Source organism: Mesocricetus auratus, unplaced genomic scaffold (assembly GCF_017639785.1).
Source record: "Mesocricetus auratus isolate SY011 unplaced genomic scaffold, BCM_Maur_2.0 Super-Scaffold_100038, whole genome shotgun sequence".
In the NCBI taxonomy this organism is placed as follows: domain Eukaryota; kingdom Metazoa; phylum Chordata; class Mammalia; order Rodentia; family Cricetidae; genus Mesocricetus; species Mesocricetus auratus.
In genome coordinates this window covers 1,783,695-1,795,876 of record NW_024429216.1, presented here as the reverse complement: position 1 = coordinate 1,795,876, position 12,182 = coordinate 1,783,695, and the positions used below count along the sequence as shown (strand labels likewise).

Genomic DNA, 12,182 nt, shown 5'->3' with positions numbered 1-12,182 from the left:
TTTCAATCTTTTTATTTGTTGGTTTAATTTTGCATTCCAAACACAGTTCTCCCTCCCACTCCATTCCCAACGCTTGCCTCCTCCCACTCCCATCATTTACCTCTAGCCTACCATAGTCCACTTCTCCTCACAGGTAAGGGCTACCATGAGGATTCAACATAGTCTAGCACAATATGTTGAGGCAGGGTCATTCCCCTCTCCCAAGCATTAAGACTGAGCATGGCATCTTACCATAGGGAATTGTCTTAAAAAATTAGCTCATGTACTAGTATTATATCATGGTCCTACTGCCACTGAACATGGCATTCCACCACAAGTAATGCGCACCAACAACTTAGCTCATGTACCAGGTTTTTATCATTGTCCTACTGCCAGGGGTCCCTCAGCTACTCCAAAATTCACAATTGTCTCCCACAAATGGAGGGCATGTTCAGTTCTCTGAAATTTTCCTGGTTGTAGTTCCAGTTCATGAGTTTCCACCCGCATGCTTCAACTGTATCTGTAGATTTCTCAATGATGATTTTGACCTCCCTCACTCATACAATACCTGATTACACATTTTGCATGGATTCTCAGAGCTCAGAATCATTCTTGGTTGTGAATCTCTGAATCTGGTTTCATCAAATTCTAGATGAGGTCTCTATGATGATAGATTGATGGTGGGGGAAGTCCTTCCATGTGTATGTTTGTTCGATTGGTTGATAAGTAAAGCACTGTTGTCCAATAGGGAAGCAAGATAGGTGGGACTAGGAGTCGAGGAGGATCCTGGAAATGTAGTCAGGAGTAGGGAGTCACTATGTGATCCTGGGAAGAGAGGACACGAGGCTACATCCTTGGTAAGATAAGACATTATAAAAATATATAATGGTAATTATGAGTTAATACTTAAGTCAGAGCAAGCCATTAAGGAACCATAACAAACAGCCAAAATGGTTTTTTAAAATCTCCATAGGCATTTCCTTCTTTAGGCTGGGAAGCATTTCTTCTATGATTTTGTTGAATATATTTTCTGTGCCACTGAGCTGGTGTTTGTCTTCTTCTCTCCCTATTATTCTCAGGTTTGGTCTTTGTGTTTCTCTCCTGCCAGTTTCAATGTACTTTCTTTATTAATTATCATATTATATAGTGACATTATTTTCTGGTCTTGTCTATGAAATGTCCTAAATTCCTCCAATATCTTTTCTAGCAAAACCTACTTATAGAGAAAATGGTTTATTTTGTTTACAACTCCTGTTTCAAGGTATCTTTGTTCTAAATGAATTGTCTCATGTGTTTCATACAGCATTAATACTGTAATGATTTTCCTTTCTAAATATTGTCCCACTTATTATGATCTAATATGCATGAGTATATAAGTATCTGTGTAGGTACACACATCTCACAAAACTTTTGTTGGATCCCAAGAATAATTTTGTGGAGTCAATCATCTACTTCTAATTTATGTGGGTTACACATAGAGATTTATAAGATAAATATTTTTACCCATTGTCTTCTCATAACTGTATCATTCCTTTTGGTACCTCTATCTAATTTGCAATTTACTGTTTAATTTTTTGCACTAGTTTCTATTTTTCATTGTGCAATATATCTTACTCTTTAAAGTTATGTCTTTGGGAACTTGAGAGATGGCTCAGTGGTCAAAAGCACATGAAAGATCTTAAAGGAGGTCTCTTTGCTTAATGATAATTTCTAACCTCAAGTTTCTAGGGCCTTGCATATTGCCTCAATATCCATATATAAAATCTTGTCTCTCTCTCTCCATCCATCCCTAATCTTCCTTTTCACCATCTCTTTTTCTCTCCCTCTCAATCAGGTGATTCATTCCCCTCAAACTGTTGATTGATTCAATTGTGTCATACAAACTTGAATACCTTTATTATATTTACCTCAAAATGTTGCTGTATTGATGGGAAACATTGCTTCAAACACCATATAAGATACCATTTTTCTGTCTCTGTCACTGAATCTTTCTGTCCTCCTAGCACGCTTCACCAAGAGTCAGGTACTTACTTTTATGCTTGTTGAACATTACTCTTCACTAAGACACAGTTCTTGTGGGTGTTTATTTTTGTTGGATACATCTACTATGTCTCCTTTCTTGATACATATCAATTAAAATGAAAGAAAATAATAAATATGTAGGCAGAATAGGATGATGTAGGCCTGAAATCCCAGAAATAATGTTGTGGAGACAAGTAAATCAATAGTTCAAGGCCATCCTGGTCTACATACCACAACTTGTGGGCATACCTTTTGCAATCCCTGTCCCCAAACAAACAAGTATATTTAAAACAACTTACAAGGCAGAACCACTGTTAGTTATTATATAGATATGCATTTTGCCTTATTTTTGGTGCCATTGCTAATGATCCTTGTTTTGTTTTGCAACAGGATCTGTTTGGCATATGTGTGATACCACATTTGGCTTTGCTTTTAGTTTGCTTTTTATGTGTCTCTATATGTGTGTTTATGATGTGAATGCAAATGGGTAAATGTTGGTGTACTTGTGCTAAAGATAGATGATAATATCATGTGTTGAGTCTTAAATTCTGCCATATTTTATACAGTGTCTTTCTTCTTGTTTATCCCTGTCTGTGCCAGATTAGCAGGTCCAAAGATTCTGGGCATTCACCTTTCTGTACATAGCATGACATAGAAGGACCACTATGGTAACAGAAGGACACCGAATTACCATCTTTTAATGATTCCTAAAGATTGAAACTCAGGTGTTCTCACATGCAAGGCAAATACTTTCCACTGAGCCAGCAAGTGAGCCAAGCTTTTAATCTTTATGTTATTTAATTATGCCTTGTCTTAAGCAATTCTTTTCCTCTCTAGAACATCTCTGTAAATCATTTACCCCCAGACTCTAATCAAATCTTATATTCCTTGAATAATTCCTACTAGTTTATGCATCATCGTCTCTCCTCACTTGATTCAGTTCTTTTTTCATATAACATGGAACAAAGCAAGTGTTTAGTGAAGACTGAGATATGAAGAGAAACTACAACCAATCCAGGAACAGTGAAGATACTGTGACTGTTAAAATAGCATTACAGTATCTCTGGGAATGTAAATAAAGCTTTGGGTGAATGTGAAAGGCTGTGTCTGGGAAGTCTCCTGTTTTCTGTACTTTGGTGACTTGGGTCTTCAGGAGAAGTAGTGGAACCTAACATGTGAATGGGAGGATCTTCCACAGAAAGGGTTATGGTTTTTCTTAAGGTATGATGATAAAGAAAACTTCAAACATGCCCACACCACTCTGGCTATCTTTTGTTTTGATCACTATTCACCAATTCATGTGTCTGTCATTGCAACTTGCCAGGAGAATGTCTTCTCATGGTGTCAGAAGTAAGACTTTAAGGAGAACGGTTTGCTAATCAACTTGATTTCATCAGCTCATCAACTGTGTGTGTGTCAAATGTCACTACCATAAGAACAAGCCTTCAGCAGCAAAAAGATTGAGGGAAACCCACTGATTCAGTGAAAAGAATCATTCCACTTTTATTTTCCTTCTGAGGGATAAAACTTAATATTCTGGAGCCAGCAAGGGAGCTCAAAGTAACTCTCTGGGAATGTAATGAATGGAAAAAATGTGCACACTTTGGTGTCTTTACACCTCCTTTTCTCTGTATTGTTCTTCCTTATCTTTTACACATTATATACCACCACAAAATCTTTCAGACACTACAAAAATCATGGTGTGGTGTCCTTTTATTTTCAATTAAATTATTATGAGTATACATAAAACACATGGTTTCCATATTCCTTACATGATCAAACATCCTATTATAAATGAAAACAAATTATTCCAAGAACACAGATGTGATCATATCTAAACAACTTATTATAGATTAATAAAGTATATACCACAAGGTATTTTCTCAGCCAGTTCTTTTACTAGTTCACTGAATTTTGCAGTTACAAAGAAAGGGTAAAATTCTTTATTTTTTATATTAAAAGATAATCTTAGAAGGATAATTTAAAGAGTCACAAAACTAAAATTTATATATGAAAAACACTCACTCATCTCTATTTTAAATCCACATGACACATATCCATTCTTCCACATATTTTTATATGAGGAGGATGATGGCAAAAATATCCATAAGGAATTAAACAACATATTTGATCCTCAACCCATTCTCACAAGAAAGGCTCATCTGCTAATAGTAACTGGGCTGCTTTGTTCTTGTTCCTTCACAGAGTTCCTCATCAATGAGTCCCTCATTCAGCCATGAGCCTTTCTAAATTTTGGACTATTTCTCCAGGTTCTTCACATCAATGCTATTAACAATAACATATGAACATAAACTTAAGTCATGTTTATAATTTAATTTTAGCTATGATGCACACTGAAAGTCATGAACACATCTCTCAACATTAAAGTTAAAAAGCCTTAGATAACTTAGCTTATGGATCACAATTGTTTTCTTCATCAGTAACCTAAGGTACAGTCTATATGTCTTCTCAAGAGAAAATAACACTGTGATATATCATTATTCTTATTTTGTATCTTCTGCAGCCCATGCTGTATCACAGGCAGGCATAAAAACCATATCTTGCTTTTACCTATATTAGCTTTTCCACTAAGGGTTGCTTTCTGGTGGACCAGGTTCCTGAAATTTTTATTGCCACCTGGTGATCCTGTGACATGGCCATCAGCAAAATGTCACAATGAATAATGTAAATAATAGTTTGATTTTTACTAGTAAAATTATCTTCCATATGCAGAAAAGGTAAGATTATCAGGCAGATCTCACATTCATTGTTAGTAATCAACACTTTCTTTTTCACTTCACACAGTGGCATATGGATCATGGTTTGAGCACACTTGTGGCTGGCTGTCCATGAAAGAAAGGGAAAACTTCCTGCTGCTGAGCTATGAAGACATGAGAAAGGTAACTGCCACTCTTACAGCAACCATGCACCTCTCACCAACTTACTCCATGCAGTACCACACATTCCTCCAAGTCTCCATTCCACCTATTTTGTCCGGGTTGACTCGTGAAGAATTCCTAAAGGTGAGATTATGCCCTGTGTCCTTTTTTGACCTGCATATGGCATTTCCTATTGAGCCTATTTGTCCATTACCATCATCTTCTATACCCGACTCCACCCTGAGTTAGAGTAGGATAGCTCACACTCACACTACAGACTTTTTAAAAATTATTTTTATGCACTACATTCCATACATCTGGAAACCTAGTGGTGAGTGTCAAATGTGTAAAGCAGGGTCATTCCATTCTTGTGCCCAAATGCATCCATCACTCTTTGATTACAAGAAGAAGCATAAAGTCATGAAATTCATCTCTGAATCCTGGGAGAGTACAAGTGCTTGTGTCACATGAACAGTACTGAGCAAGGCTCAAATATGACCAGGTGTGTACAGAATGTGACCAATTAGGAAGAATGGTGTCCTCCACAGTTCGCTACAGAGTGTATGCATGGCAGACTAGGATATACTAGAGATTCCAAAACATTTTATAGAAGAAAATAAAAATGTTTTAATATTACATATTGGCATATGTGTAAATAGACTGATAGGCTACACCCTTATCTGATCATGGCAGGTTTCATTTAATTTGATGTTTCCCACACAAAGTTGGAAATATTGTTAAGTACTTTGTGTGTGACTAAAATATTTCTTATATTAAAAAAATCTTGGCAGAGTGCTATATGACTGTAAACATGGCTCTGGGATATAGAGACAGATTCAAGGGCTCTAGGTCATGCTTGGTTGTATGGTGGTCTTGTGGTCAACATGGGATATAAGAGACATTATTACAAAAGACCATTAAGAAAAAAATTTAGTTCATTTGTGAATTGTATTTTCATTTAGTCAAAAATGCTTTCTCTAACAATAGAAATATAATGACACAAAACATATAAGATCAGAAATATTCTTATTTGATCAGCAGCTCAAATGTTTAAGTAGTTTGGAAGTTATGGGTGAAAGGTATCCACCATTTACATATCACAGATAAAGATATCAATTTTACTTTTAACGGCACAAGAGAAATTGCACTTAGCACACAATCTGTCAGAGAAAATACTAGCTCATCATTAGCACTTTTCAAAAATTTAGTTAAGAGGGATAAGAAATAGTATTATAGCTATTGTTTATCTTATAGAAATAGACTCTGGTGATGATGAAGGTTTCTGATACTTGCACGTTCTTTGTTTTTGTTTTCACTTTTCTCACTGTATTTTTAGTGTTTAAAATATTTTTTAAAGTTAAACGTATTATGCTCGTATTATTTCCCTCCCATGATTCCTTCCAAATATCATCCCTGTCCTTACCTAACCTTAAATTATTTCTCAACAAATATAAAAATAAAGTAATAAAACAATCTTGCCCCAAATAAGAAAACACTGAAAAAGAAAAAAGTTAAGACACTGAACTGTAACCAAATAAAGGGACACATGCACACAAAACTGTGAAGTATCCAGTTATTGTTTGGCTACTGCAGTGAGTTTCATTCTTAGCATATGTTTCTTTTATATTTTATTTTATATATTTTTTAAATTTTTTTCCTAGCATACCTTCCATGTACTACATCATTGTAGAGCAAAGGATTTTTTTTGTTTTACAAGACAGGGTTTCTCTGTTTTGGAGGCTATCAGTCCAGCCTGGCCTCGAACTCACAGAGATCCGCCTGCCTCTGCCTCCCGAGTGCTGGGATTAAAGGCGTGCGACACCAACGCCCGGCCGAGCAAAGGATTTTTAACTGGCTTCATGTTTACATTTCTCTTTTGACAGTGTACAGAGTAACTTCCTATAACAAGGTGCTGAAAGTAGGGATAAAAGCAACATCTCCATGTTGAATGAGTTATGCAGGTGTTGTATTTAGCAACAGGGACTTGCTGTACATTTTTGTAGAACAACCTGTAGTCTTAGCCTGTGTTGTTTAGGGCTTTGCATAGGATACCTTTGACCAACCATTCAATTTGATGTACCCAATATCAGTATTGTAAATCTCATTTGGTGACAAGAAATGGCCATTTGGAACACCATCTCCCCCATTAGTTTATATTATTTAGATTGCGTTCGCACGTGTGGTGTGTGTATACACACATACATAAGAAGTTTCCCCCTTATTGGATTATAAATATGGTCCTTCAAAATTACCTTAATTGAACTATCTCTCTATATTCACTCCGTCAATCTCTCTTATTTAACCCTCCCCACTTGATCAACCATCCTGTCATTGTCTATTCTTCAATAACTTTTCTGCTGTATTAGGTTTTTAATTATTAGGAGCTGATTGGATTTTATTTCCCTATTCAGTCTATTTGGTGTTCTGTATGCTACTTTTACTTGTATATGCATCTCCTTTAGGTTAGGACATTTTTCTTCTTAGATTTTATTTAAATTATCTTGGGTGCATTAGATCTATGTTTTCCTTCTTCCTCTATTCTTACTATTAGATTTAAGGTATTCATAATGTCCCAGAAATCCTGAGTGATTTGACAGGAATTTTTTGGATTTCACATTTTATTTGAACAATGTATGTGTTTATTCTATGCTTTCTTCAATGCCTGAAATTCACCTATCACTGATATTAAGTTCATAAAGCTCAGAACTGTGGTTCCTTTTCTAGTTCCTAATTTTTTTCTTAGCATTTTTCTTTCATTTTGGATTTTCTTGAGTGATTCCATTTATAATTTCAGGATTTAAATGGCTCTATTAATGACTTTCCATTGTGTTTTTATATATTTCTTTATGGATTTTGTACATTTCCTCTTTATAGACTTCTAGCACCTCCATACAGGCTGCTTTAAGGTACTTTTCGTTGTACCTATTCTGTTGTAATAGGATTTCTGCGCACAAGTGAAGACAGCCTGTCCTGCGTATTATTGACTGTGATTTTTAGGAGGGATATTATGCAAACATCTGTGGTTGGGAATATTGAAATTCTAGGTCTTGTTGGGTTGTTGCTTCCTTGCTCATTATTTGTTGCTTGTCTGGTACTTAGGGGTGTAATGCAACTGTGTGTTTCCTGGTGGAAAATTCTTCTGAGATCATGATGAGTGAAGCCTCTGGTATTTCAAGTAAAATGATTTTTCTGGATAGAGAAAGAAGACACTTATGAATGAGGATTAGCTATGGTGGCATAATAATGTCCAGAAGAGGGAGGAATGCAGAGTTTCCCACAGGTTCTGCTTAGTCACCTGTGAATTGTACAATGACTGAGGACATGCAGCCACAGGTGGTTTGATGTAAAGCTGCTGATGAGATTGAGGATTGGACTTGGAAGAATGGAGGGATAGCTGAGGGTCTGCAGTTAGCCTACCTGCTTTCCTAGTAGTAGCCTGTGGGTTCTTAGGGAGTATCCTCTGGAATTCAATTCTAGGACAAAGCAATATGTATGGAAAAGGAATTTTGGAGGTTAAGATCTATGTGAGCCACTTCAAACAGAGGAATTTGTGGAGGGAGGCTGCACCAGATGTTCTACACAGAAGTGTAAATGAGACTACAAGACTGGACTTCGGTGAGCAAATTGAGAGGAAAAGATCTGCATTTAGCCTACCTGCTTCCCTGCCCAGCTTTACCTATGGGTTCCCAAGGAATGCTTTCTCCTTTCATGATGTCATTTCCTTCTTCATGTCCCTATTTTTCTTCAGATATTTCAAATTTAAATTAGAAGCAAGCTTGTTTTACATGTCAATTCCAGTTCCCTCTCCCTCACATCCTCCTATTCCTCCACTAGGCCCCTATCTCATCCTCTTACTGGTCCCTAGTGAATTTGAGCCCTTCCATGCGGGAATCTTCAAAGTGTGTCATATCACTTGGAGCAGGTCCTTTGCCCCCCTGTGTGTCTAGGCTGAGAAAGTATCCCTCTATGTGGAATTGGCTCACAAAGTCCATTCCTATACTAGGGATAATACTGATCCACATTCAGAGGCCCCATAGATTGTCCAGGATTACTAACTGATACCCACAATCAGGGTATCTGGGTCAGTACTATGCTGGTTTCCCAACTATCAGTCTGGGGTCCATGAGATCCACCTTGTTCATGTCAGCTGTTTCTTTTGATTTCTCCAGCCTGGTCTTGTCTCTTTTCTCATCACTCTTCCTGCTCTGCAACAAGATTCCAGGACTTCAATTCAGTGTTTAGCTGAGGGTGTCTGCTCACATTATCTACTGAATGAATGCTCTAGGATGACATATATATAACATAGGCATCAATCTCATTATCTGGGAAGGTGATTTACGGGAACCTCTCCACTATTGTTTAGATTGTTAGTTGGCATCATCCTTGTAGGTCTCTGGACATTTCCCTAGTGCCAGATTTCTCTTTAACCCTATAATTGCTCCCTCTATTTTGGTGTCTCTTTTCTTGCTCTCCTCTATTCTTCCCCTGACTCAACCTTCCTGCTCCCTGTGTCCTCTTCTCACCTCCTCTTTTCCCCTTCTCTTTCTGCTAAGGCCCTCTTTCCTTCTCCCATGCTGCCAATTTTCTCAGGAGACCTTGTCTCTTTTTCCTTCTCCTCGGGACCATGTATGTATCTCTTAGGGTCCTCCTTATTTCCTACTTCTTCTGGTGGTTTGGATTGTAGGCTGGCAATCCTTTGCTCTATGTCTAAAGTCCCTTTATGAGTGACTTCATACCATGCTTGTTTTTTTTTGTGAGTGGGTTCCCTCGCTCAAGTGGGTTTCTTCTAGTTCCACCCATTTGCCTATGAATTTCAAGATTCCATTGGTTTTTCTTTTGAGTAGCATTCCATTGTGTAAATGTACCACATTTTCTCTATCCATTCTTCAATTGAGGGGCATCTAGTTTGCTTCAAGGTTGTGGCTATTACAAATAATGCTATGAACATAGTTGAACAATGTCCTTGTTGTATGAATATGCATCATTTTCTTACTTACTTTTTGTTTATTCTTTATTTAGGATACAAGGAGAACCATAGAGAAGATCTGTGACTTCCTGGGAAAGAAGTTAGAGCCAGATGAACTTGAAATGGTCCTAAAGTACAGCTCCTTCCAAGCCATGAAAGAAAATAAAATGTCCAATTATAGTCTCGTGACAGAAAATTTTTTCCTCATGATTTTGTCTTCATGAGAAAAGGTGAAGAAATCTTCTAACTTCAAAATATTTCAGAACAGTTGGATGGACTTGTTGTTCCAAGGAAACTAAGAAAATTTAGGAATATTTCATAATTCATTGTAAATCAAATCATAGATTCTCAAAGGCCTTATAGGAGAAATTTTCCATGCTGGTCATGTGGGCTTCAAGAACTCTGAAATTTGATTTGTTCTAGGAGAGAACTTAAGGAATGTAGAGGATTATGCCAAATACTTTCAATAGTAGACATATTTCAATGAGGCTCTGTTAGTCTTCCTGTATCTTAAACATCACCTGTAAAGAAAATGTATAATACATGTGTCCAAAGATATATTTGGAACAATAACCACAAAAAGCACTTCCATTAACAGCTGGAAAATATGATGAACATGTGCAAAGGTTGTTGACCCACACTATAAACACCAAATGAATTGCAATATGATTGCATTTATCAACCTAAATTTGGATTGTTTCAGACTCAGGGCTATTCTATGTTTTACTGGATTGTCTCTCCTAGGATGGCAATATCCATCTTATCTATGTCTGTGCTCCATATCTATGCTAGTAGCAGATTGTGGTTGTCTTTTCATAGCTGTAATATTGAGGATGTATTTTATCCAGAAATGAATCACACCTGGAGACTCACCTCACATAATTAGCAAATAAGTGTTTATATAGAGCTCAGGTTTGAAGAAGAAATGAGTCAGATGCTCATATATTTTTGGACGAGTGTAGATGTTGGACATACAGGCAGCATGTGGAGATCTATGGGCTTAATTTTCTTCTCCCAATACTTTACATGTTTCATACTTAACATTCATTCTTCCTCTACCATAGACTGTAAAGATCAGGTCCTAGGATTTAAAGACATGAAGAGTATAAATTTGAAAAAGTAAGTTAACAGTTGTCAGCAGGTTACATTTAATACAATACTCTAATGTCCTCACAGGAGGAAGTCTGGACTCATATTTCTGCACACATACATGTCACCTCAAGAATATGGTCATCTGTACACTAAGGACTGAGGTCACTAGAAGAATCTACTGCTGTTGGCAGATAACCTGTTGTGTTCCAAACTCTATGGAGATAGAGTTTTCTGCACTAGAGCTTCAGGTCTCAAAATGAAGAGCAGTTGTTCATTATAGGATTTGCTGTAATGAAACAGTTCCATGAGGACAACTGTCATGTTTTTCCAACTAGATTCTTCAGGATGAGACCACAATGGGATTTTAGTTTAGTGTCTTTCAAAATATGGTATATTACATGTACCTTATACATTAGAAGGAAATAAATATATGTATCAGTTATGTCAAAAAACATGATCTAACTCCATAAGTCATACATAATTTAATTATCATAGTGATTATATGTGACATCACTTCTTTTGCATTTGAAGGTAACTTATATTTTAAAAGATTATTTTCATTATACTAAAAATTTATAAGTCATGATTCTCACTGGAAACCAGGTCATTTAGGGGAGAGGCCAATTGCATTACCCACCTCTCCCTGACTCATGACTTGAGGATAGGGGATGATGATATGGATATGCTGTGAAACATTTTGAAAAATGAAATGCTTGAGAATACTTTTGATGTTTTCAAGTCTTACACATTATTGGTTTCATTTTTCAGTCATGAATGTATGAGTAGATCAAAGTTTAATTCATTTCTTATCATTACATACCTAATTAACTAAAGTCATAATGCATGAAAGGCTGTGTTATGTGTTAAGCTGGACTAAGCTGGGAGGCATTTTCTATCTCTATTTTCATTGTGCTTTAGTTGCTCTTCTCAGGGAACAAAAAATACCTTGTCTTGCCTCTTTGAATTTTTACTTTTGTTTGGAAGATTTGGTCATCTGAGTAGTTAGGATTAATATGCTTTTAAACATCAAACAAAAATTTTCCAAAAACACTTTCAGTTATTATGATTTCATATTTATATACAGAAGAAAATGCAGAACAGAGAGATGGTCATTACAATATTCCAGTTCAGCCATGTTTAGTTGACATAGCTCTTTTTTTCTTTTTTTAGTCTTTTCTTTTTTCATTTAAATGAGAGACAACCTTGCTTCATGTGTCAAACCCAGGTCTCTCTCCCTCCCCTCC

General features: G+C 36.5%; 1 protein-coding gene across 1 annotated transcript in view; it reads left to right on the top strand.

Annotated features, from left to right (window-relative positions):
• Window positions 1–10,070, top strand: part of LOC101826585 (alcohol sulfotransferase A-like) — a 50,353-nt gene extending 40,283 nt beyond the window's left edge. Inside the window, exons 5-6 of the mRNA XM_040734234.1 lie at window positions 4,807–4,901; window positions 9,900–10,070. Of these exons, the coding sequence (XP_040590168.1) occupies window positions 4,807–4,901; window positions 9,900–10,070 (266 nt within the window). The remainder of the gene's footprint in view (window positions 1–4,806; window positions 4,902–9,899) is intronic.
• Window positions 10,071–12,182: the final 2,112 nt, after the last annotated feature.